The sequence below is a fragment of the Camelus bactrianus genome, chromosome 25 (genome assembly GCF_048773025.1).
Source record: "Camelus bactrianus isolate YW-2024 breed Bactrian camel chromosome 25, ASM4877302v1, whole genome shotgun sequence".
NCBI classification, from domain to species: Eukaryota; Metazoa; Chordata; class Mammalia; order Artiodactyla; family Camelidae; genus Camelus; species Camelus bactrianus.
The window spans coordinates 20,583,342-20,609,649 of NC_133563.1; the positions used below are offsets into that span (position 1 = coordinate 20,583,342).

The following is a 26,308-nucleotide window of genomic DNA, read 5'->3' on the forward strand; positions in this document are numbered from 1 at the left end:
AACAAACTTTTTCCTTAAATTTCACCCAAATAGTTAATTTAAATGAACACACAGGTGCTCTGATTATTCTCTTCTAAAGGCAAGGGCTCTTGGCAAATGACAACGTAGTTTGTTTTGTTTTAATGGAAATAATGAAATAGAAGACAGTGATTTAACATTCTCAAGTAGCCACTGATATCTAGCATTGGAACAAGACTGCTTAACCACCTAGGAAGAAAAGCAGGTAAGAAAACTCATACTTAGTGGGGTGGTGGCAACAGCAGCTAAAACAAAAGATTAAAACCAATGATCAATCTCCTGAAGTCTTCAACTTCTTAAAGAAAGCTCCTCTGTACTTTTTAGCCACTATTTAGCAAAAAGCCAGTGGTCAAATGCAAGCATGGTTTATTGTTCTTATTTTTAGTCGATCAACTGACATTTTTTTTTTAAAAAAGAAGTAAAAGAAAAAGATTTATACAGTTTGAAGGGAAGCCAGAAAGAAGAAGATTTATACAGTTTGAAGGGGAGCCAGAAAGACATCCATAAGTAAAACTGGCATCCAATATGGAAGTTAAATTTAGCATGCTTGGTCCAGAAAATCCATTTATAATGTAAAAGCTAGGTTAAACATAACATTGGTACTTTTAAACACCTTTTTTGAGAAATGGGAAGAGATTTTTCTATCATTGCTAATTTACTTGGAAATTATATGCTTTCCCAAGTTAAATCCACCCTTCTAAATATAGAGTATGCTCAAAACATTCAACCAGCTATCTTAAATCATAAAATAAGACTTCTGGCCTAAATTTATTTTGTTAAATTTCTTTATTCTAATCAGTTAGCCTTCAAAGATAAGAAAAAAAATTTTTCTAAATATCATGTTAAAATTAGGGAAGAATACATTCCTTAATCATAAACAAAATTAAAACAAAGGAAACTAGAACAGTAAATTTTTGTCACATTATTCAAACACTGTTAATACTATTCCATTACCTAAAAGAGCAAGTTTAACTAATTTAGCTTTGCATGCAATTTACAATCTTTCAATCTTTTTCAGTTCTAGCCATTCAACAAATATTTAATTGAGCATTTACCATATGCCACTGTTCTATATACAAGGGAAACAATACATCAGTCTTAGCCCCTGAGCTAGGTAAACATCCAGTCTAATGAAAGTGAATAACTGAAAAAGAAAATTAAGTCTAACAGTCCTCATAATATTTATTAATTACTGGGGTGTTTTTCACTTATCTCCAAAAATTCTTTGACACCCCTCCCACCAGGAGGTGGAACTTAACTACCCTCCTCTTGAGCAGTAACTCACTTCTACGGAAAAAACAGTAACTATTCAGTAGAGAAACCTCGTAATCACCCCCCAAACTGAGTGACCAAGTTTAGTCTCACTCGTACTAAGGCATGTTGAGATGATGTACCCCCTGATATGATGTGATGAGAAGGGCACTTTACTTGTATTCTTCCCCAAAATCTATAACCTCAGTCTAATCATGAGAAAGCATCAGACAAATTCAAGTTGACAGACAGTGGACAAAAGACCTGAGAGTACTTTTCAAAATGTCAATGTTGGGAAAATAAGAAAAAGGCACAGACTGGAGGAGACTAAAGGGACATGAGAACTAAATACAATATGGTATCCTGGACTGAACTGTTGCATAGAAAAAGAACATAATTAAGCAAATTGGAGAAATCTAAATAAAATTTATAGTTTAGTTAATGTATTGTACCAATTCTTAGTTTTGACAAATGCACCATGGTTATATAAAATGTTAATAGTAAGGGAAATTATGTGGGTGAAGACTATGCAAGAACTCTTTGTAATTTCTGTAAATCTAAAATTATTTCAAATTAGGAGAACAGAATCCACTATCCAGGAACAAAACAGTATTAGTTTGGGTGGAAAACAAGTGGTTTAGTACAGCTGGCATAATTGGGGGGAGGGGGTAGAATTTGGGGGTTGTGTCAAAGGATAAGGACAGAAAAAGAAGCAGGAACCACATCTATCTTCAAGATCTAGCTCAAATTCCACTAGTTCAACCTAGTGCCGAAGTGGCTTCGTTTTCTCAAGACATTTCCTGTACCAGCTATTTGGCCATAACCATGTACTTACCTGGGAACACTACAGTATTTACTTCATAAAGTAGCCATGGAAATTATATTAATGCATGCCAAGTGCTCAACGCAATGTTTGGCACTTGATAAGTGATCAATAAATGTCAGCCATTACAAACGAGGCTGTAATGTTATCATTACCAGTACAGTAATGATGGCAACTATCACAAAGACAGCATTCAAAGATTACTGCCTCCTCATTGTTAACTTTCAAGCCTTTTACTTCAGTTAAATAGAGGAAAAAGAAAATTCCTTACTGCTATGTTCTTACTAACAGCTAGGAAATATATCTATTTTATTAATGATAGCTAGTAAAATCTTGATGTACAATTGCTTTTTTCCCCATAAAAAGAAGAGTAATAAGGTTAGTCAAATATGAAGAGCTCCTTGGAGTCAATAATCAAATAAGACTTAACACAATTTGTAATTATTTTATTTAGTTAACCGTCTAATGTCTGTCTCCTCGACATGTTCACTATGTTATCCCTCAATATCTGGCAAAGTTCCTGAGATAACTGGCACTCAGTAAGTATCTTTTAAATGAATGAATGAATCCATCGACTTGTAAAAACTATTCTGAAGATAGGACACAACTATCTAAGGAATTCCATCCCATGAATGGACTATTCTTTATAATGGCTCCTTTGGAGCTTTATAATAAAGATTAATCCTCTCTCCTTAAGACAACCCTAAAAATACCAGTCTACATCTTTATCACAATGACTATTCCAAACAATATGTACTTTTCAAAATGGTCCCAAAAGTTCCCTGAATTGAAAAATCTTAAATACTAAATATTTTAGTAAAGTTGGTATTGTTACAAGTGCAGGAATCCCCCCACTGGTTATCAACAGCTCACATTTACTGTACCCATCTGCTCTATCATACATACCATTATCACAGAACAGGTGCTTTCAAGAGGAAAAGGGATGGTAAACAGGATTTAATTCTTCTAGAACATGTCAGATATTAAAGTTATTTGATGCATAAAGTCAAGCCCTCAAAATGTGTGTATAATCTTGAACTCAACCATTTTCCATTTCATCCATCTCCACAATATTCACCTTTTCATTCTTATTGCTACTGCACATATTTCATTCAAATCTTCATTATCCATTTGTTTTTTCCTGCTCTAGCCCAAAAATACTGATTTTGTACTGTCACACCTCTGCTGGGGAACCTACAATGACACACAACTTCAAGTCTAAGCTCCTTTTTCCAGCATCCTGCCTTCCATAAATGACCCTGTATATTATTAATTCAGACCATTCCCCTGAACTACAACTTTGCTCTAAGTGACAGACCTTCCCATTTTTCTATGAGTTTGTATCATATGCTTGCCCCCAAATCTATGCCTCTGCATTTTATCTGAGTTCATCTTTCCTCAGTAAACTAGCTACATATCTCTAAAACTAAACGTACTACCCTACTTTCCAAAATAAGAATGTTAATCTTGGTAAGCAATCTTTCCAATACTCAAATCATTTTTTTTTAAACACTTTGCTCCTCTGTCTTATCAGGGAAAACAAAAATGCTATTGGTTATCATTTCCATATACTTCTTTTAGTGCCAAGGGTGACTGAGGTATGTTAAAAGAGGACCATTATATTCTTAAGCATCCTTAATCAGGCTTAAAAGTTACACTGGGACATGGAAACTTTAAGCCAAATTACTAAAGCTGTAAAAGGACTCAAAAATCAAGATAGTGAAAATGAGCACATCAATAAACGTAAAAAGCATTTTACATGTAAATTTTCAAAACAGCACTTAATAATAATTAGTATTACTATTATGCTAAGGACAACAATATCATAAATTATTAAATCTTCCCTGTCCTCCCTTTACTAGGCAAAATGAACATTCATTTTCTTAAGCCAAAACATTTGCTTAATTACATAATAAAGATATTATTAAATACCTGTGAAAGACTATTTCTAAAATTAGTGGAAGGAAAGTCTGTTGATTTTGATAACTAAAATTTCATTTACTATATTAACAGGCTAACTAAAGTTTAAAATTTCAGCTCAAGGAGAAAGCAAGACAAATTATCAAACAAATTAAATTCTGTGATTAGTATAATTCACTCATTATGGGTGAAGTACTTAAAAATCTTTTCATAAATTCTCAAAGACGCTCATCAAAACCACTTAGTCCCAGCTGAAGGGGAATTGATAGCAGTACTATATTCTCAAAATATGAAATATGTATTTTAAATTCATATATTTATATCAAACAATTCACTGAATTATACCAAACAGCATTATAGTGTTCCAATACTATATGATAAACAAAAGCATAACTATGATCCAAGCAAAAAACTAAAGAGAAGCAAGGTCAGAAGAACTTGATATTCAACTGCTATATTTTCAAGCTTCTAATTTTATGTTTAAAAGGTTTTCTCCTTCTAAGGTTTGCTTAGCTGTTGAACTGGCACCTCCCCAGAATTTGGCTTGGTCAGAGCCTTTCTTTTAAAAGAAAAAATCTTTGCAGTGAAAGACATTATGGTCTAAAACACAAAGATGACAAGAAACCTTAGCAATTTAAAAAAACAAGCCTTGAAATAATATTGTGATCAAAGTATCAAGCAGCCTAATAAAACCCAGGTGTCTCAAGCTTATCATATATGGTACTCATTACCACAATTGCACTATTTAATCTACTTCCTGGTGTCAACAAAAACTTTCTGTTATTAATTCCCCCCAGTTATGGATCTGCTTAAGTTACTGCAGTTTCCTGATAAGACAACTCTTTGTCCAAAAAATTTTTAAAGAGGGAGAGGGTCTCATTTTAAATGTTTTAAAACTAGAACCATGGTTGGTAAAACCACAGAAACCATGGTGGCTTTGTGTTATTAGTCATCTATATAAGGTATGTTAATTCCTAAGGAGGAACCAGATGACTCATGATTAACAAGTTTTATAAGGGCTCATATGGTTACATCAAAAAGGTAACCATATGCACACACAAAGAACTGTTCTACAAGTTATAAGCCTCAGATTCAAATATGAGATTTACTCACTGACAAAGGTATACAGGTTAGAATCTGCCAGTCAGTTCCTCTTACCCATACACAACGTCACCATCATTCATATTGTTGGTTTGAAGCAATTTTCCCATCTATAGGTCTTAGGACCTTTTAAAAAGTACTTAAATGTTTCTCAAGAAACTCACTTTATAGCATAATTTGTTTCCAAAAAGACACCATGTAAGCAAGGTAAAAATGCTAGCATTAATAAATCTACCTCAACAATGGTGTCAAACACGGAAGCAGCAAAAATATTTCATCAAAAAAACAGAGAAAAATAAAACAAAAATAGGGTGGCATGATCATGTCATTGTCCTTGGATGAGACAGTTGGTCTCAACCATAGGTACCATGACATCCAAAAGATGAAGTTTAAGAGATATATGTATTGCAAGCCTCCAGTTTACAGACGGCTAATCATACTGGTTACAAAGGAAAATCACTAACTGCTCAGTGTTTCATGAGTGGCACCCAGTGTTCACACAGGTTCCTTACAACTAACTAATTGATCCATTTCCTTTCCATGTTCTCTTCTCTGTCACTCTGCTGGCAGATGGCAGTCACAGCAGATTGGAAGCATTGCACAACATACCACTTAAGCATACTGTGTACTCAGTAAAGAAGGAAATTCACATGACAAGCTTTATCAGTATTGTCTGTTTAAGTCATCTGCAAAGCAATGTATTCTAGAAAGTTTTCCTGTGTCATCAGACACTGATCTCCTAAGTCAAATTAAACCATCTATTCAACCTATTGTTTGTAATTACATTCAACAGCATTTAATAAAAACATACTTTTCCTCCCCTTAACCTACCCAGATCAATTTATACTTTCAATTAGTTTCTCCATTCTTTCAGCATTGAAATGGGCTTAGAGGGTCAAGCTGACTACACACACACACACACACACACATTCAACCACCATTGTTTTCTGTTAACCTGACGGTTAGAACTGCCCTTTATTTTTATTTAATACCTAGTATACAAGCACAAATATAGGACACTTTCTGAAGTTTAATGTTAAATTCAATAATCATTTGATTCCAGCTGTGCTGACAGTAAATGATAACATCAAGAAGTTGCCTTTTAAGTAAACACATCATGCCTACAAGTCACAACTGCATGCATCTATATCACTCACTCTCAGTTATTTCAAAAAAAATGCTGGGATTACTGACAACCTCCTAAATTGTGATGGATTACGTATTAGATGGGCATATTGGAATTTCTAGTTTTGGCCACTCATTCTAAACTTGGGCCTCTTTGGGCTTCAGTTTCCCACCTGCTAAAAGAATCACAAAAGTTCCTGTTGTGATCCACTCTGGAAATGTGAAAATTGAGGCTACAGATCCATGATTACAGTTAATAAGCCAGAACTTGATCAGAACTCAGTCTAAATTTCCTTCCTTTTATGCCTTTCAGAAAGTTTGAAAGATCTACATATGAATGATTTACATTTTTTTTTCTCAACTAAGAACTATAAAGGTATATGTGCACACACATCATTTCCATTTACTTGGAATTAGCTACACTTACTTTTTATCAGGCTGCCCGTAGGATGAGGAGACAAGTTAGAAAGAAATACAAATCTGGATCTTGGCACATCATCAGTCTCATGGTTAGTCATGTCAAACATCTAAAGGAGCAGGGAAATCACCCAGGTATGCTTACAGTGATTTTAACACTTCACATTATGTCTATACCATCCCATTCCTCATTTATTCACAGAGAAAATGGCTAATACCCATCAAGGTATTATACCAGCACTCTTTATACAACCTTTCACTATTAATGAATCTTTTTTTCCTTTAAAAAAATTTTTTTAATTGAAGTATAATCAGTTTACAATGTTGTATCAATTTCTGGTGTTCAGCATAATATTTCAGATATACATACATATATTCCTTTTCATATTTTTTCATTATAGGTTACTACAAGATATTGAATATAATTCCCAAGTACTGAACCTTTTCAATGTTTTGTTTTATCTGTGTGTTCAAGGTAGGAATGGTGATAACAGTAGTAGGAGGAAGAGAAATTTTTAAATCAAGGAGAAATAATTTACTTCACCAAAAGAGTCTTGTAAATGGGCTTTTAAAACAGAGTACACTTGTTCACAGACTAAATTATTGACAGAAATCTAAAGGTTTGGGAGTCCCCACCAAGTGAGATCAAAAATAAAAACTAAATATTTCTAATATGAAAATTAAGAAAACATGATGAATTTATAAAACTTCAGGAACCAAATTATTTTACAAAATAACGGAATCACTCTGAATTGTTAACTTGGAAATGTGTGGATTTGCAGACACATATTTGTAAAACCCAAGTCATTTTCCAATTACATAAAAATATTTCCTAGACACTTTCACCTGAACAGCAACATAATCTTCACTTTATACTAATAATCTGATTTCACTAACAGAATGCGCTAACAAATCTCCCCACACTTCAAGTCAAACATACCGCTAAGAACAGCTAAGTTCTTTAAATAATGAACACTTCAGAAAATATCCTTAACAGACATAGGAATGAAACGGCCAGTGGAAATGCCTAGCACATAGCTCCCACTGAAATACTGATCTGATGAATGAACAACAGAGGAATAAAGAAAGAAAAGAAAAGGAGAAGGTAAAGTGAGAGCAGAGGAGCCTGGAAGTTAGAGCAGCCTGAGAACAAAGGCTGTCTGAGGAGTGACTTCGGCCACCCTGGCTGCCTGCTGGGGGTTTTAGCAGTGTGCCCCGAGGCCAAAGAGCCCAGCCAGGTTCCACCGATCGAATCTTACAGCCACTGTTGCTTCTTAGGGGATTAGTAGCCTGCCACCAAAAACTCATCACAAGGTTCTCACCTACCCAATTCTACAAAACAGAAACAAGATAGATACATTTCTGCAAAGACACCTGGAATAATTTTCTGATCCCCTCATCAATCAAGTGGGAAAGAAAGACTGCATGTATATTAAAATGTCTGTAGTTAAACATTAAGAGAAAAAAAGGGTAACTGCGTACAGGATGAAGAGGCAGAGGGTTGCATTACAAACCTATGCCACTATATTGTTACTTCAGTCAAAATAAATGTTGCTTTTGTTTTTAAATGTGTCAGAAAGCATCTAAAATGTACTGAGTAAAAATTACCGATTAAAAATAAGGCAGCCAATAATCCTCATGTTGGATAAGAGATAAAGGTATGAAAACATCACTCTGAAACTGATAATAGGTAAGCCTGGAAGAGTAATCTCAGACAGATGAAAGTTTCAAGAGTATAAAAATTTCATCTAGAGATGAATATGAAACAGAATACTTCACTGGCATGACTAAGATATCACTCTTAATATAAAGGGCAGTTTGAAAACCTTAGTATCAGCACCAAAACATCAAATCTAACTACAATTAATCTACCTTGCAGATCAGGTAGTGTATTTAATTGGGGAAGTGAAGCTGGGGAGCACTTCTGGGCAAGACTGAACTGTGTGGGTTAGGACAATTTTTGGAAAAACAGAAATAGAAAGGATCTTTGGTTACAAACTGGAGCTGTGGCTTTTTGACATTTTAATTAGTGCCCAAACAGTTCATTTTTAATGGTTATTACCTTAAAGTTTAGTAATAAATTCAAATATCTATACCTAAAGTTGTTGTGGTTCAAAAGTAAGGCAATTTTTATTTAATTAAAACTTAAACCATTGGGAATAGTAATTTAAGGATTACATTTTTAGACTTGGAAACTTAGGAATTTTAAACACTATTTAAGTATTGTATCCACCTGTAATTTTCAAATCTTAAAGTATTACTTTAAGTCTGCACAAAATCTGAACAGGTTTTACTTGGCTTCTCTCCAAACCATAGCACTTATGCTTTAGGGACCAAGGGAGAGTACAGTGTAAAGCACTTTAATTTCTTAAAGAAGAAAAATCTTTTACCTTGACCACACTTTCAATAGTATATCCTTCCATACACAGAGGTTTCTCAACTCATTTATAAAGGGAGAGAGGGAACCCTAAATTTTAAAACATGAACACAAAAATACTTTTCAAGCTTTTCAAATGAAGCCAGACTTTGCTCCTACTCTTATATTTAAACTCTTGAGACACCCAGACTGAAAGAAAAAAAGCTTAAAAATATTGAGATTCATGCTTTATATTTGGATTTTACTTCTCATATCCTAATCACCTTAATGAGCCAAAAACTAAACATATAAAGTAAGGTTAAGGTTTTTAAGTTGGTTTCAAATCACAAACCATCACTTTCTTAGTGATCAAAATAATTTAAGTAAGCAATAATCTAAAGTTCATTACCCTGAATATTCCACAATAAATCATTCAAGTGAATGGTTTAACATTTTCAAAATACTACCATGAATAACAACAAAGAGATCAGTACCCTGGAGATTTGTGCCATAATTTAGTGTACAGATTCTCTCTAGTTACCTGACTATGTTTCACTTAAAATGAAATACATATGAAATGTTTTATGAAATATCTAGAATTTACTGAATATCCTATTTAAAAATTCAATAAATATTTTAAATAGAGCTAAATGCAGCATGGGTCTCGAGTTCCTGTAAACAAGGCACTCAATTATTGTCAGGCATCTTTTCATGGATCAAGAGTCTAGAACTCAAAAGGAACTTTCTCTACCTGATACAAAATCAGCAACAAAATTAAATATTATCAAGGAACATAATTATCTCTGAACAATAAAGATGCCAAATTGAATGTATATTAAATAGTTTGCTCTTTATTTCTAGAGATGCTTGTGTTATCTACGAGGACCCAGAAATGTGAATTGGAGAAAACTCACAAGGCATAACTTTCTTAAAAATTACTTAAAATACAACTAATAACCATCTACAAAATCAAACTTCACCTCCCCTGTGAAGTCATCCCGCAAAAGGAATTAGTAGCTCCTATCTGAGTGTTCCCATCATTTTTTCTCCTTCCTCACTCTAGCCTCAAATCCATTCTGTTTCACAATTCTTTATTTACACACTTGTCTCTCCCACTTAAAATCTTTCAAAGCAGTAACTAGGATTTTGTATCTGTATCTTTTTCACCACCCACTCAACGTAATTTGCTGGATAAAAGCTGAAAAGGAATTTTTTCCCTGATTTATCTGAAACATTTTATCATACCTCCACTTAATGATTTGAGATCATAAAGTAAACATACTCCTATTTCTCCAGTAAGTTTCAAAATACACTCCAAAACTGTCAATATTTCCAACATTTCTACCAAAAAAAGCTCTCTGAAATTAAAAAAAAAAAAAAGCAAGGAAAGAAATAGGATTTGTTTTTAATGAATCTGTCAAACAGTTCACAGTGATCACTGACTATTCAAGCAGATAGAAGATACTGCAAAAAAATAAGTAAACATCATGTCTTTTCACAAAATGTCCCCATCTATCTGAAAAAATATGGAAAGCTTTCTCTATCCTGACTCAATTCTTCCATGAAATCAAAAGCAACACAAGGCCGAAATAGTAATCATCGGCTAGGTTTCAGGCAGTTTTGCCCTGGGTATGAGCTGCAAGCAAACTAAGAAGAAAGAGAAGAGAGGTGAGACACTTCAGGAAGCAAGTAATTAAGCAGAGACTTTCTCCAATGTAAAATATGGCTTACTGATGTAGAAAGCATTGCAAATAATACAACTATACAAACCCACTCCCTCCAAACCCAGTGATACAAAAGTAACTCCGATGCTGTGAAAAACTACTGTGATTACATTTTATTTTAATTACATTTTTTCCAATTCATATTTTAGCCTTTGAAAAATCTGTTTAAGACTCCACACCACTGCTTTTCTTTTGGAAGCTTACTGATAAAATGATTGTATACAACAGTCTATAGTAGAGTTTCTTGCTCTAAAACCCAACATGAGTAATAGAAAAAGAAAATAATTTTCAAGTACTCGAAAATAAACAGAAAAGTTAAAGGCTATGCGTGTATACATACCACTTCAACATGTGGAATTACTTCAGTAATTATACATGCTGCACACATTAACACTCTAAATTAGGTATCATTTCATTCCTCTAACTGCATTTTAGTAGCACAATACAGTCTTAATGCTTCATTTCTGAAACAAACTTATCTGAAGGCCAAGGAACATCTTTTGTGACTGACTTACAGGATCAAAATATAAAAATCTGTCTACTCTGAATATGAAAATTATGGATTTGGCTCTGATGCAGAATAAAGTTAGCTTCTTATATCACCTGCAATATTACATTGATTTAGTCTGCTGAAAAACAAGACAGTGAGTTATTGGATCTGTGTTTAATTCAGTGCACTTTATAACATATTTAAGGAATTCAGTTGTATAAAATAGTATCTGAATCTTATAAGATGAAAATATTTCTCCCTTTTAGCAAGCCTCGGGTAGCATGTCTGAGAAAACAAATTAGTCTCCAGTTCTCCTAAGCTTGATAATAGTGCCCCCTAATGGGAATTTTAATATGAGTTTTTCTACTTAATTTTTAAAAAATCATATATTCTCCAATATGAGCCCATTACCTCTCTAGAAAGTAAATTCTGTAACATAAAAGTGCATCAAGATTTAACCCACTCGAAGGAGTTATCACATATGCAAAAACAAAATGTGAATGCACAGAGAGAAACAAGACAAACTTCATATAATACAGTTTCTAATTTTTTGAATCGTAACATAATCCATGGTAGCACTACCCAAAAAGTTACTCACATAAGAAAATATCCTTCAGTTATGTTTCCAGTATTCAGTTAGTGAGCAATTCATATGTTCTAGATAAGAGATACTAGAGAGTCAAAGAAAACTGGCTCAGAAATGAATTATTCAGCATCACACAGGTCCTAAGTACAGAGCTGAGACTTCCACCCTAGTTTTTCAGCCTCATACCACTACCTTCCCATGATACCTGGTCACAGGTCTACAACCATTAAATGAAAGCCTTTCTTCCCTACTATCTAGAGACAGTTCCCTTAAATGTCAGTAATTCAATATGTGGATTTTTTTTTTTTTACAGAAAAATGCATTAAAATTAAAGCAAAAACTACCATTTAACTTTTCAGGTACACCAGTGAAACAAAACCCTTGATGATACCAGCATTTTCATTACAGTGCCACAATACATTCTGGACCAAGAGTCAGTGCTAAGGGCAAGATCTAGAAGAAATAAACAACAAGCAAAAAGTCAATTTATGATGAAAAGAAAAACTATCTTTATGAGAGCAGAAAAATAACAAGAAAAGTTATACATAAAAAAGAAGCGGTCAAAGTTTCTTAAAGAACCAGACATTAAAAAAATTCAGACTCAGTGCCCATGTGGTCTCTGTCACAAATACTCAACTAAACCACTGTAGCAGGAACACAGCCACAGAAGATATGTAAGTGCATGGGCAGGACAGTGTTCCAATAAAACTTTACACGCAAAAGCAGGCCCACAGATCATACTTTGCCAGGCCTTAATTTAAAACATCTCACTTTTGGACCAGAATCTCTACTTTACGTGAGGCACAAAAACAAAGAAAGAAAAAACCAACCTAAAACAACTCAAAATACGTAGTCACTAAAATTATTAAATGTTTGTTAAGTATTTTATTTTACCTCCATAGGGTGAAAGGCAGAGGAAAAGATCTTTCCCTGAATATTAGTTTTAGGATGCATAAAATAACAAAAAAGCAGTAAGCAAAACAATAGGACTTTAGCATAACATCTTAATCAACGTGCAGGACTATAATGGGAAAATTTAGCTTTTATCAAGATATGATAAAAATCTACAAGAGCTGCATACCCACATCCATTAAGATAAATAAATGGATTAGGTGAGAGAACGTAAAATTCAAGACTGTATAGGACGCTATGAAGAAATTCAGGGCATTGCCTTTGACTTTTCACATATATAAGAAAAATGCCAAATCCTACTAGCTTGTAAAGCAAAAAAATTCAGTTGTTTTTCCCAAAAAGCAAATTTAAGATACAGCATAGTGATCTTCTACACTCAGCACTCTCTAATCACTGGCTTCCACTTCATTAAGTTTCTAAATCAACACCATCTTAGTAGGAAAATCATGGCATTTGGGATCAGGTACCCACAGATCTCAACCCCTAGTCCCAGTTAAATGATTTTGGACAAGTTAGCAGCAGTCTCCTAAATCAGAAAATAGGACTGGTAAGACCTTCGATTATGCAGAGTGAGTGATTACAGGCAATGTACATATAATACACAGTACACAATGCTCTGTAGCTTATTTAAATTATTTAATGCTAAACTGAAGTCTCTTCTTATCTCAGTGTTATTAAAACATTTTTAATGAGCTTTCTAAAGCACCTGTTAATGAAATACCACACAGGCCAGTTGCCTCAAGTCCGTAAGAGTAAGACATTTTGCTGTGTTCACCTACCATAATTGCACTGAACATTATTTCTCACTCATATTCTAAATGAAGAATTTTATAAAACAAAATTAATTACCTGAGAAAACCACAAGACAATGTAAACTCTTCAGGAATGGATTCTACTCCCAACTGTGCCACTAACCAGGAAACTGAGTAAGCCACTCCACGTGAACCTCTCAGGCTCCTCACTTGTAAATCAAAGAAATTGTGCTAACAGTCCCTGGTCTTCTCCCGCGTCTTCCAGATCTAAAAGAGCTATTACTGAATTACAACTGAGCATCTCCAGATATGCTGGTGAATATGGGAACAGATATATCCTAATACCTGCCAGAATGGACTGAAGAGAAATCCCAACCTTAATCCTGGATATTTCACACATTTAACATTAATATTACAGAAGTTCAGAGGAAACAGGGAGATCCTGGCTGGTAAAAAATAAAATAAAATACACGTAATGCACCAAAGTTCTTTTAAATTGCAAACATCTGAGTGCCTAGAATAAAACAGCCTTGGTTCGTTTCTAGAGGTATTGCTTCAATAAGAAAAAGATTTATAGACCAAACTGCAATACCATGGTATTACCCTTAGTAAGAATATACTTTGTATTACTATTTGTTCAAAGTATTATGAGGATGTGAAGTCAATTGAGGTAACATTTTATCAAAGTTAAAAGTGACCAATTAAAACTTATACAGAAAATGAACAATAAAAAATAATTTTTTAAACAATTCCATTTATAATAGCATCAGAAAGAATAAAATACGTAGGAACAAACTTGACCAATGAAATAATCTGTACACTGAAAATTACAAAACACTGCTGAAAGAAAGTAAAGATGACACAAATAAATGGAAAGACATCAACCCGTTTTCATGGATTGGAAGATTTAATATTGTTAAAGTGTCCATATTATTCAACACAATCTACAGATTCAATGTAATCCCTATCAAAATGCCAATGACAGAAATAGGCAAAAAAAATCTAAAATGCATATGGAATCTCAAAGGACCCTCAACAGGCAAAATAATCCTGAGAAAGAAAAACACAAGCTGGAGACATCAAACGTCTTGATTCCAAAACATATTACAAAGCAACAATAATCAAACAGTATGGTACTGGCATAAAATTCCAAGAAGGAAATACACAGTAGACCCTTTGTAACACTGGTCTTGGCAATGATTTCTTGGATATTACCCCAAAAGCCAGGCCACAAAAGCAAAAATACACAAGTTGAATTATATTAAACTAAGAAGCTTCTGCATAACAACAACAACAAAAAAAAACCAATTAAAAGAGTGAAAAAGGAAACCTATGGAATGGAAGAAAATATTTGCAAACCATATATACTATAAGGAGCTAATATCCAAAATATATAAAGAATTCCTTCAACTGAACAAAAATTTAAAAATCCTAAAATGATCAAAGGACTTGAATAATGATTTCTCCTTCTAAAGAAGACATAAAAATGGCCAACAAGCATATGAAGAGATGCTCAACATCACTAATCATCAGAGAAATGCAAATCAAAACTAAAATGAAAGATTACCTTACACCTGACGGCTATCATCAATAAGACAACAAATAACAAGTGTTGGCAAGAATGTGGAGAAAAGGGAACCTTTGTGCACTGTTGGTGGGAATGCAAACTGATGTAGCCACTGTGGAAAACAATATGAAAGTTCTTCAAAAAATTAAATATACAATTATCTTATGATCCAACAAATCTCATTTCTGAAGAGATTATATATCCAAGAGAACTGAAAACAAGATCTCAAAGAGGTATTTGCACATTATGCACAGTAGCCAAATAATCTAAATATCCATTAACAAACGAATGGAAAAAATATGTACACATAAAAGGGAATATTCAGCCTTAAAAAAGAAGGAAATCCAAAAAATTCAATTAAATTAAATTAAAATAAAATAAAACGTAAAAAAAAGAGAAGGAAATCCTGCCAAATGTTACAACATGGATGAACCTTGAGGACATTAAGCTGAGTAAAATAAGCCAGTCATAAAAAGACTGCATAATTCCACTTATATAAGGTATCTATAGCAGTCAAACTCTTATGAACATAAGGTTAATACTATTGTACATTTAATAATTAAAATGATATATTTTTTAACTACCATAAAAAAATAAAAGTTATACATGCAAAATGAGTTCTGACAGTTCAGACAAGTGGGAAATTATTTTCAACTAGATTTTTTTTTAATCCTTTCGGATGCTTACTGTGACCTGTGGTGTGAGCCTTTAACTCCTACTAGCCATCCCTAACAAAGCAATTACACTTGTAGCACAAAAATAAAATGCTTAAGGATTGTCTTCCTTTTTTTTTTTTTAAAGGAATGTCTTTTGAAATAGGTAGATCAATTCATCTCTTCTTAAACAGTAAGTCAAATACTACAGAAGGAAATGGGTGTTGGGCATAAAGATGATCCTGTCCTTCACAATGTATTTGGCAAGACGGTTTCCTAATGGACAAGTTAACATCAGCACAGCTCCAATCTAGATTATTAACATCAGAATCACAAATTCCAAATAAGGAAAGGCCAAGCTAATCAAGTTTTTGATAATAAATCTTCATTTCAGAGAATGTGTTATCATTTTTTCAAGACCCCAACAACAGATCGTCAAAGGTTATGGTGAGAACTGGATTAATAACCATTTGTGTGCACTGCAAAGACATAGTTACGATGAGTACCCTTACCTTCATCAAAGTCAGCATCGTCTTCTGTGTGCTGGGGGAAAGGAAAGCAGTTGGTAATTTCAAGCCGATCTTCTACAACAAGGCCCAAAAGCACTCCTTGAACCACCTCAGTTCCTTGTCCTTCTTCTTGGTAATGTTTGATTATCTTTAATACCACCTAAAAGAAAACACAGAAAGGAGCTTAAATACCATTCTTATAGTTTACACTTTATTTCAAAGAAAAAATAAATTTTACTGGTGGGTTTGCAAACCCACAAATTTATATAATAGAACTAACCAAATTTCTTACAAATCATTTCCTTTGCCCTTACATAAACAATGAAGTCTTACATAGTCTAAATGTACATCTGAAACTCCTGAAATTTGGAGACACGTCAAACACATCCACGTAATAGCACTCATAACCTTCAAGTCAAGACTCCCCAAGGGTCTGGCATCCAACAGTTCCTTCAGCCAAACAATATCACCTCAACCTGCGATTATTACAAAGAAAGTGATCCTGTTCACCTTTGTTAAGAGAAAGATAATTTCCTGCCATAGATGATAAAAGTATCAATAAGACACAGAGATAAAGACCTCAATTACCTGAACACCTAAAAGCAGGGCCCTCTGACAAATTCTCAACACCTCAAGATGGTTCTTGAACAGGGCATCTCAGTCAGAGGAAGCAACAATGGGAATGGGTATCCAAGAAGAATCTGCTTGGTAATGGAGAACACAAAGAGAATCCAGTCTCCAGGACTGACTATTTCTTCTCAACCAGAAGGACATACCAAATAGCTTCTAATGGAATTGCCGGCTCTTATATTACTCCCTCCTTCAATATTTCCATAAAGATAAAGAGGTAACACTACATGACTGAAAAGGCAATTAATTTAAAATTTCACAGTAACAGTAATGATTAATAATAATTCCCACAACATGAGTTTGTTAATATATTAAAGGGCTTTGAATGGTGCTTGGCACATAGTATTTATTAATCGTAGTAGTCTGTTATTCAGTACAAGCCCATGGGATAACGCAGTCTAAAATATAATAGAAGGTTCTCAGAGGGAAAAATAAGTCTAACAATAAAGTGGTAATTAGTATTTTACTGATCAGTGTTTCATTTAAAATACATTATTGATAGAAATTAATCATCAGTAACCAGTTAATAATAAAGGTTACAATTATTGAACATCATGGTGCCAGGCAGTATTCTAATTATTTTAAACACATTATCAAATCATGTAATTCTCACAACTACCCTAGGAGGAAAGCATTATTATACTTATTTTACAAATAGGAAAATTTAACCAGAGAGAAGTAAATGGCTAAAGATCACACATCCAGTTAGAGCCAAGACTTAAACTAAGTCTAACCCCAAAGCTTGAGTGTATACTTTAATAACAAGGAGATGATTTTCATATCAGTAACTAAATAATTAAAACCATGGGTTAGTAGTAACATGAAGCAAAGACTCTGTGATGAGTAGACTCAAAAAGACTTTACACCAGTAAGATCCAGACCTCCTAAGGACAGCAAGCAGTTAGCAGGGAAAAGGGCTTAATGTGGAAGGACACTAACTGGTAAGACTGACAGACCTTCAACGCCATGAAGAAAGTGCACAAACCTTACACATTCCTATGTAAAAGACCTCTCCACTTCTTGAAGGCATAAAATGGGCTTTAAGAGTCATGAAGAATAGGTAGGAGTTCTAGCTCCATCATTTATTAGCTGTGACCTTGGAAAAGCTATTTAATCTTTCTAAGTTTTGGATTTCTAACAAGAAATGGAGCTGTTTCATAGCATTACTGACACAACTAAAAATGAGAAAGTATAAATACTTCACACAGAATTTGCCATGCAATAAATGCTCAATAAATAATCAACATTATTGACTTTGTCAATAAAAGGAAAGCAGAACTATTTAATTCCTATTCAACTTTCCTCTCTGCCATGGACAATCATTTTCACACTTAAACAAAACTGATAAAGAGTTACTACAAACACACCCACCAATTTGCCTAGATTACCTAGCTTCTGCGATACTTAACCCTATTACAGAGATCACTGAACCACAGTTGAAATCAAAGTAAAGGAGAGGTGCTAGAAGACATCTGAGCTTAACGCATATCTTTGCACAAATTCTAGAACCGATTCCTAAACAGCTGATTCCTATGTGTGCTGAAAGGAGTATTGATGACTAGGACCTAGTATAGTTTCACAAAAAGCTGGGCCAAAATAACCTTATTTCCTTTTATAAAGAAAAGAAATGAGAAAGAATAATTACTATGTTTAAAAACCAACCAGCATAGTTCAAAAATGTCTTATATTGACACACTATCTTAACTCTTACCAATGTGAACTGTAAAGGGATTGGAGGCCATGTAACCAAACAGCACAGCCTGCCCCAAGAATCAATGCAATTTATACAGCAACCACAGAAGTACAGTGCTTAAAGTCAGAGAAACAATTACTTCACTCTTTTCAGCATTGCTGACCAGCTATATCCAGTTCTCTATGATGACCAAGAGAAAATTTACCAGTAAGAGTACTCAACTGAGCAATGGGAAAAGCAGCGGTTTAACTATCTGCTAAAGATAATCAACATGAGTAAGTATACCCAGAAAGGTAAATTGTAAGAAAGCTTAAAACCCTGTGATGAGAACCAGTTCTCTGAATTCAAATCTCTCTCGAGGCTAGGGACAATCACAGAGAGCACCTTCCAAATAGTGAGGCACTAGAGAGAGGATGCGTCTTACTTTGAAAGGCTAATGAAGGACCACAAGTGATAGCTTCAGGGAAGAAGGTCTCAATTTTAAGGATGAACTCTCCCTAGCACTTACAGCTATCCAAAATAGAAAGCCTTTAGAAAAGGCCTGGCGATCACTAAAATAATTTCTAACTCTAATATTTATGATTTTGCCAGTTTAATAAAATGTGATGAAATAAAGCATTCAGAAAAAAAACTTTATCAAAACTAAGCAGACTCATTCTTCATTGTGACATTTTATAATCTTCCTATTTCCTACATACACACTAAAATCTCAATTCTTTGGTTTAAAAAAGAATGTAGTGGAATCTCATTACAAACTTCAGAGCAGGCTCATTTCGATGTCAAAAGGAAACTCCTATCTTGTGGTGGCTCACAGCGAAAGAGAATGTGGCGGTGAATGTATGTATGTTCATGCATAGCTGAGGGATTGTGCTCCACACTGGAATTTGACACAGCATTGTGGGTGACTCTAGCTCAATGAAAGAAATGTTTAAAAAATAAATAAATAAATAAAAGGAAACTCCTGATCAGAAGTAACCAACTGACATAAAGGCTTTTGATATCCTGCATAAATACCCAAGAACTTACTGTATATATAAAAACACTCCATAGATTATATTGGTATTTATAAGTAAGACAATATCCATGTTCCACTCATGGTCTCCCCTCTTACATGTTATAAAAAGGAAGGGACGTTTCACTCATCACATCTTCAACCCCCAACACAGGTACTCGCACATAAAAGATACTCAAAATATACCTGTTAAAGGAATGCATGGTAAACATTTATTGATCACTTATTGCCAAGCACTCCAAGTGTCTCACATGGCTACATATTACAGCCATCACTATTTTTTAAACAATGATGCCTGAAACCCAACCCCTGAAATTCAGAGTTAATTAATCTGGGTTGGGGTTCCTATATTGGTTTTGGGGGTTGGGTTTCTTTTTCTTAATTTTGGTTTCTATTTTCGTTTTTAGGTTGTCCACATGATTCTAACATTCTACTTCATTTTACCTTTTGATGAGGTAGCATGGACCAGCCTTCTTTTTTTGTTTTGTTTTGCTTTAACTCATTTAATCCTCGTAATCATTCCGTGAAGTAATATTATTTTCCCATTTTTACAGAGCAGGAAACAGAGAATCTGACATGGATTTATTAAACCAGGGAGGTGAGATCTGACTTCTGACTCCAATGTACATTTAATCACTTCACAACAACTGAGTAACTTTATGCCCTAAGCCTGTTTTTCATAGAATGCAGTGGCAACAGCTCTGAAAGAAGTCTCTGTGACCAAGCTGTAGATTCAGGGCTTCTGCATGGAGTAAGACAAGTTCAGTGAAGGGTTTATGGGGTCAGGCAGCAAAAAGACTGAGGGAATGGTGGTGGTCGTGACATTTTTTTGTGCCCTGGTCACTAGAAGGAGCATGAGCAGGAAACTGCCATTGGTGGCAAGAGAGCAATTCAGCTCTTTAACAGCACTATTCTCACGAGCCACAAGATGGGAATGTTCCACCACACAAGTCCTGTTGTACTCATGCTTACTGACTTTTCATTTTCTCTTCCTCCAGCCAATCATATGCTTCTGTTCATATTTTTAATTAACCCTGTTTACCGATGTCATCTTCCCCCGTTCTTATAAGATACATGGGAAGCTTAATAGCTCTTCAAAAGAAAAACATATTCCTATATTGTATTTTGTTTTTAAGTATCACAAATGATCCCACATACTCAGGAGCTCCCTATCACTTGTTCTCAGATTTTTAAATAAATGAAAAGAGGTCTTCACCCTGGCTACATATTACAGCCATCAGTATTTTTAAAATACTGATGCCTGAAATCCAGCCCCTGAAATTCAGAGTTAATTAATCTAGGTTGGGGTTCCTATACTGGTTTGGGGGTTGGGTTTCTTTTTTTAATTTTGGTTTCCATTTTTGTTTTTAGGCTGTCCATGTGATTCTAACACTCTACTTCATTCTATCTTTTGATGACCAGCCTTCCTTTTTTGTTTTGTTTTGCTATCACTCTTCACATGATTGCAATGCACACAACTGGCTAAGCCACAAGTTTCTTTTCCTGTTTCAAGACAGTGTTGCTGAAAAGTGAGTACACTGAGACCTCAAAATGAACCTTTAATTTATAAAAGCATAAATATCACCCCCTAATAAGAGGAACTCAAGCCCTACTTGGAAGGATCACTACACTATAGATATGAGAGGAAAGTTAATGCAAGCAGTCCATCTGAGAAGCATTCAAGTGTCTGTAGCAGAGTAAGACTTATTCTTTATGGCTTGACTCCATATTTATGACTGCTTATAAACTACTGCTGACCAGGTTCCTTTATCCTATAAACTAGTGGGTAAATGAAGATTCAACTATAAGTCATGCCTTAAAGGACAGAAACAAACTGGCCAGCAGAGCCCTAAATTACCAAATTCTTCTACATCTACCTAAAACCGTCATACTCTGGGTCTAAATGCTTACTAACCTATTTGGTGTGCCCCGCACAGTAAGTATTGTTCTTGGAATAGGTCCGCTGCTCTCTAGAACCATCTCCTAGCTTTCTAAGGTGTCCATGTTCCCAGGATGGGTGGATCTTAAAGAATCCCAAGTTGCAAGATAGTAAACAGATTTCCTATCTGCTGAAATTACCCTAGAGGAACCACTTCTACCTACTACTGTATATTATTCAGTGCCAACAATTTGAGAAAGCAAAGCATACTATTTCATAATCTCTGATGAACAAAATACTATTTCTTTAAGTGCCTGGCTTTTTTAAAAAATGAAAATCTAACTGTCCAAAAGGCTTAAAAACAGCAAAGGATTTAACTTCTAAGACAACAAATATTCCCAATGTTACAGGATAAAATATTAATAATCTAAAATAGCCAAATAAATTAATTATACCAGGAGTCAATCAAAAAGAACATTTAGCAGAATCTCTAATACCTCTTGATTAAAATCGTATCAAAAACTTTCAGTTCTATACCAGGGAACAATTTAAATCTGGCCAAAATAAAGATTGTATTTTCTAATGAATTAGAATAATTTTCTATCAAATATGATATCTACAAAGACCAGTTACTACAGAACAACTTGGAAGCCCTGCACAAAATTACTAGAATTCTGCTATTTTCAGTTTTTCCCATGCTCTCATTAATCCATTCACCTAGATATTCTCTGAGTGACTTCTACAGGCCAGTTATACCTCTGCCAGATCCTGTGAATATGAAACTAAGTCCAACACATAAGATCTTTACTTTCATGGAGCTTATATTTTAGAATATCAGTTCTCAAATCTTTTGGTCAAAGGGCCCTTCTAAGACTCTTAAAAATTACTGTTGACCCCCAGGAACTTTTATATTGATTTTTACAAACTAACAACTCAAACCAAAAAAATGTTAAAAATATTACTTAACAAAATAAATGCATCACACACTAACTTAGACTACATTTTTATGAATAACTATTTTCCAAAAAAAATAATTTGTTAAGGATAGAAGAATGACATTGTTTTACATTTCTGTAAATTCTATTAATGTCTAGTTTAATAAGACAAATGGATTCTCATATCTGCTTCTGTATTCAACATTTTATATAACACATCATATAGCATCTGGAAACCTCCATTAAACACTCATGAAAAAATGAGAGTAAAAATGACAAGTTAATGTTTAATTATTATTAGGAAAACAGTTTTGATATCTGAGACCCTCTAAAAGAGTGCTGGGAATTCTCACACCTTAAGAACAACTACTCTTAGAGTGACAACTAAGAAAATTAATGTGCTTACAGATTGTAAAAAGCGCTATGAAGACAATAAACAGGAAAAAGTACCATTAGCTAGAGTGACCTGGAAAAGGCCTCCCTTTGAGACAACACCTAAGCAGAAAACTGAAGAACAAGCAGTCAGCCCTATGAAGATCTGGATGAAGAGAATACTTGCCACCTATGGATTTTAAAAGCTATTACCAAAAAATGGCTAAGATTTGCTTTTCATAAAGTAAACAAGTTGTGTTTTAGGGGAACAAAAAGGCCTAAAGTATATAATTAATAAACCCAATCTTCCTGGCAGAAATAATTATGTCTTCAGATACTATTACATAATTCAGGACTAACAATTTCCTAACTTTTTTTGATGAATTATGAAACAATATATTAATAAAATCCTTTCAGGAAAGCTTTGTCATGGCTTTTATAATCAGCAATAGTTCTAATACCAGTGTCAAGGTCAATCTTTACCTAGTAAACATATGTCTACAAAGTTACCACCTAAAATTCCTCTAATGAAGGTAAAAACTCTAATAAATTTTTGAGTTAAAAACTGAACTAAGAAATATATCTGGAACTTTCAGGCCTTGCAATATACCAACATAAAGTACCTCAACCTCCTCTACTCCTGTGTACATGAAGAAATGGTGAATAGGCTGCATTTCTGAAAAGCTGAAATAAACAGTCAATCAAGCCAGAAGAGAAAACTCACAAACCTGGGCACTAACCCTGTGAGTTAATACAGCAGTATCCAAAGGTATATCAGACCTAGGTACACTGCCCAAGACAAAGAAGCTGGGCTGCAGCCCAATTCCTGTCCTGGGTCAGGAGGTGGAGTCTTGGATCTGTTTGACTCAGGGAAATGTAAATTGAGAACTTCCCAAAAAGCAAGAGCTCAATGAAAATTGCTAAGGGAATAGTAGAAAACAGTAATTACAGTATCTTATAGTTAAATATAAACTACTACATGACCCAAATTCCTGCTCCTCAGAATTTACCCAAGAAAAATCAAAACGTTATCTATACAAAGATATGTTCATGAATGTTCATGGTAGCGTTACTCTTAACAGTCAAAACCTGAAGGCAATCCAAAGGTCTACCAAACACAGATGCATAAACAAACTGCAGTGGTATATCCATTCTACGGAATACTACTCGGCTATAAAAAGGGACAAAGTATCAATACAACAACAGGGAACAATCTCAAAAACATCATAGTAAGTGAAAGAAGTCAAACAAAATGCTATACACTCTATGACTTTCTTTATACAGAATTCTAGACAAGGCAAAACTATAGCTGACAGTGCCTGAAGCCAAGGTGAAGGGGAGGATACTGAGGCACAAGGGCACAGTCTTCAAGGTGAGGCAACTATTTTACATCTTGACTGTGGTGCCCTTTATACATTTATTTAAAACACTGAAGTTCATCAAACCGTACATTTAAAATGAGTGGATTTTATTGTGTATAAATAATACCTTAACTTTAAAAAACTGTACATATTTTTTAAAAGTCCACTGATGGAGAAACAACTCATATGTGTACCCACTCTCAATTCTGTCCTCAATTCCAGAGCTCAAAGACCCCCTGAAATGCTATAAGGTCCAAGGAAGTAGATTAAAAACCACTGCTATATTCCAATATTATTTATGTTTTATGTATGCATATATAAACTCTCAAGTTTAAAATAACTAAAGTTTACAATAAGCATAAGTAATCAAAAACAAATCGAACTGTATTATTTTATAAGTCGAAGAAGTATGACACTTAGAATTTTTCTTTTAAAGTACTTTAGAATTTAATGAGATTAATTAGGTAATTAATAGATAATTTCAGTTACCTAGAAAAATCTATGTAAAACTAATTCACCAGAAATTGGGTAAATGTTTAAATGTTTATAAACAATCACATAATACACTGCCCCCTCAAAAAAAAGACATGGCTAAAAAATAGTCCACACTACCCAAAATTCTGTTAACAAGTATACTTCTCAAAGTGTATAAGCCTTAAAAGCAAACATTCAAACTTGACAACTATAGACGAACTCAGAGATCTAAGAACCTCTTGAAATCACATGTCTATGTACTGAGGGCGTTTTCATGGAAGAAAGGTCCATGGTATTTGTTAGATTCCCAAAGAGGCCCGTGACACACCAAGGGTTAGAAAGAGTTTTAAAAATTAATAGTAATAAAAATTTATTATATACATGCAGATATGTATTTATGTCTGTATAAACCAGGATATGTGGAATCTTTGTATTATTTACTTAGTTATAAGCATATATTTGTTTTTAATTCAAAAACATCAAATAAAGAAAAACAAGGGGAAAGATTTTTAAATACAGTAAGCATTGCAATTTACTGTGTGGAGTTTCACAAAGAACAAACTAATTTAAAAAAAAAAGAACAGACTAATTTAATTTCCTTTTTTGACAGTGCCACTGAGTTGACAGAATGATGTGGACATAATATATCTTGATTTTAGCATGTTCTTTTGGGTACATTAAAAAAATATATGGACTGAATGAAGCACAGTTAAATGGCCCTGAAAGGAGAAGGAAAAAAAAAATCCACACACTATAAGCCCGAGCACCTGCTGACTTTAAACTCTAATCTCCTATTGCTATGGTTACTCTTCAACTCAATTCACAGATGTCACTGCACACACATACACAAATTACCAGAAAATACACATATGTATACAACATTAAGGTTAAAGAGGTAACTTCTGGATATATAGACTAGTTTTCAACAAGCAAAGTGATCTCTTTAAGAGAATCCTAACCTAAGCCAATTATAAGTCAGCAAAATATCAATTCAGACTTTGTGTCAACTTATGGCAATAAATCTTCACCAGGAAAAGCAGGTTTCCCACTGTCCCTGTAATACACATAAAAGGGGTCTGTTGAAAGTGCAGTTTAAATGATTGGGGACCTAGGTAGTTTTAAATTATTAGAACTATACCATCTATCATTTTTAACCCTCTTTTATAAAGCTAAACTCTTAAGGAATGCTCAGAAGTTGCAACCTGTATTGTGTACCTACAGTAAGCAAACATCAAATCGACTTATCTTCACAGATTAAGAAATGCTGACGTTATTAAAATGTTTTACCACTGAACCTAATAATAAAAAAAGTAAATCTACTGGTATGTAGTGATCACAATACTATTTTAGATAAGGTTCTACTAAATGTTATTAGATTCTGGTTATAGGAACATGCTGTTATCTAAAATAGGTATGAAAATCATTTATAACTGTGCTTCTCAAACTACAAGTTAACAAAGAACTAATCATCCTTCAGTCCATCAAAGGCCAATATTTTAGGCAAAAAATAAAAAATGTTTACTAGAAAGTGAAAAAAAATTTAAAAGACATAGAGAATATAAGCCTAGGGATCGCAAGCTTAGCTACACAGCAATATTAAACTGCTGTTAAAGTTTCTAAACACTCAGTCTCAATCCTGTGCTTATCTTGGGCAGACCAGCAAACAGTTCAGGGACCATACCGCACATTTCAGGCAGCCCTGGTTTACAGAACCTGTAATATTAGGCAGGTACAGTTCTATCCCAATT

At 34.1% G+C, this 26,308-nt stretch overlaps 1 protein-coding gene across 1 annotated transcript in view; it reads right to left on the minus strand.

Moving 5' to 3' along the window:
* Positions 1–26,308, minus strand: part of EIF3H (eukaryotic translation initiation factor 3 subunit H) — an 81,176-nt gene that overhangs the window by 43,967 nt on the left and 10,901 nt on the right. The window contains exon 2 of the mRNA XM_010972576.3: positions 16,208–16,364. Coding sequence (XP_010970878.1) covers positions 16,208–16,364 — 157 coding nt within the window. The remainder of the gene's footprint in view (positions 1–16,207; positions 16,365–26,308) is intronic.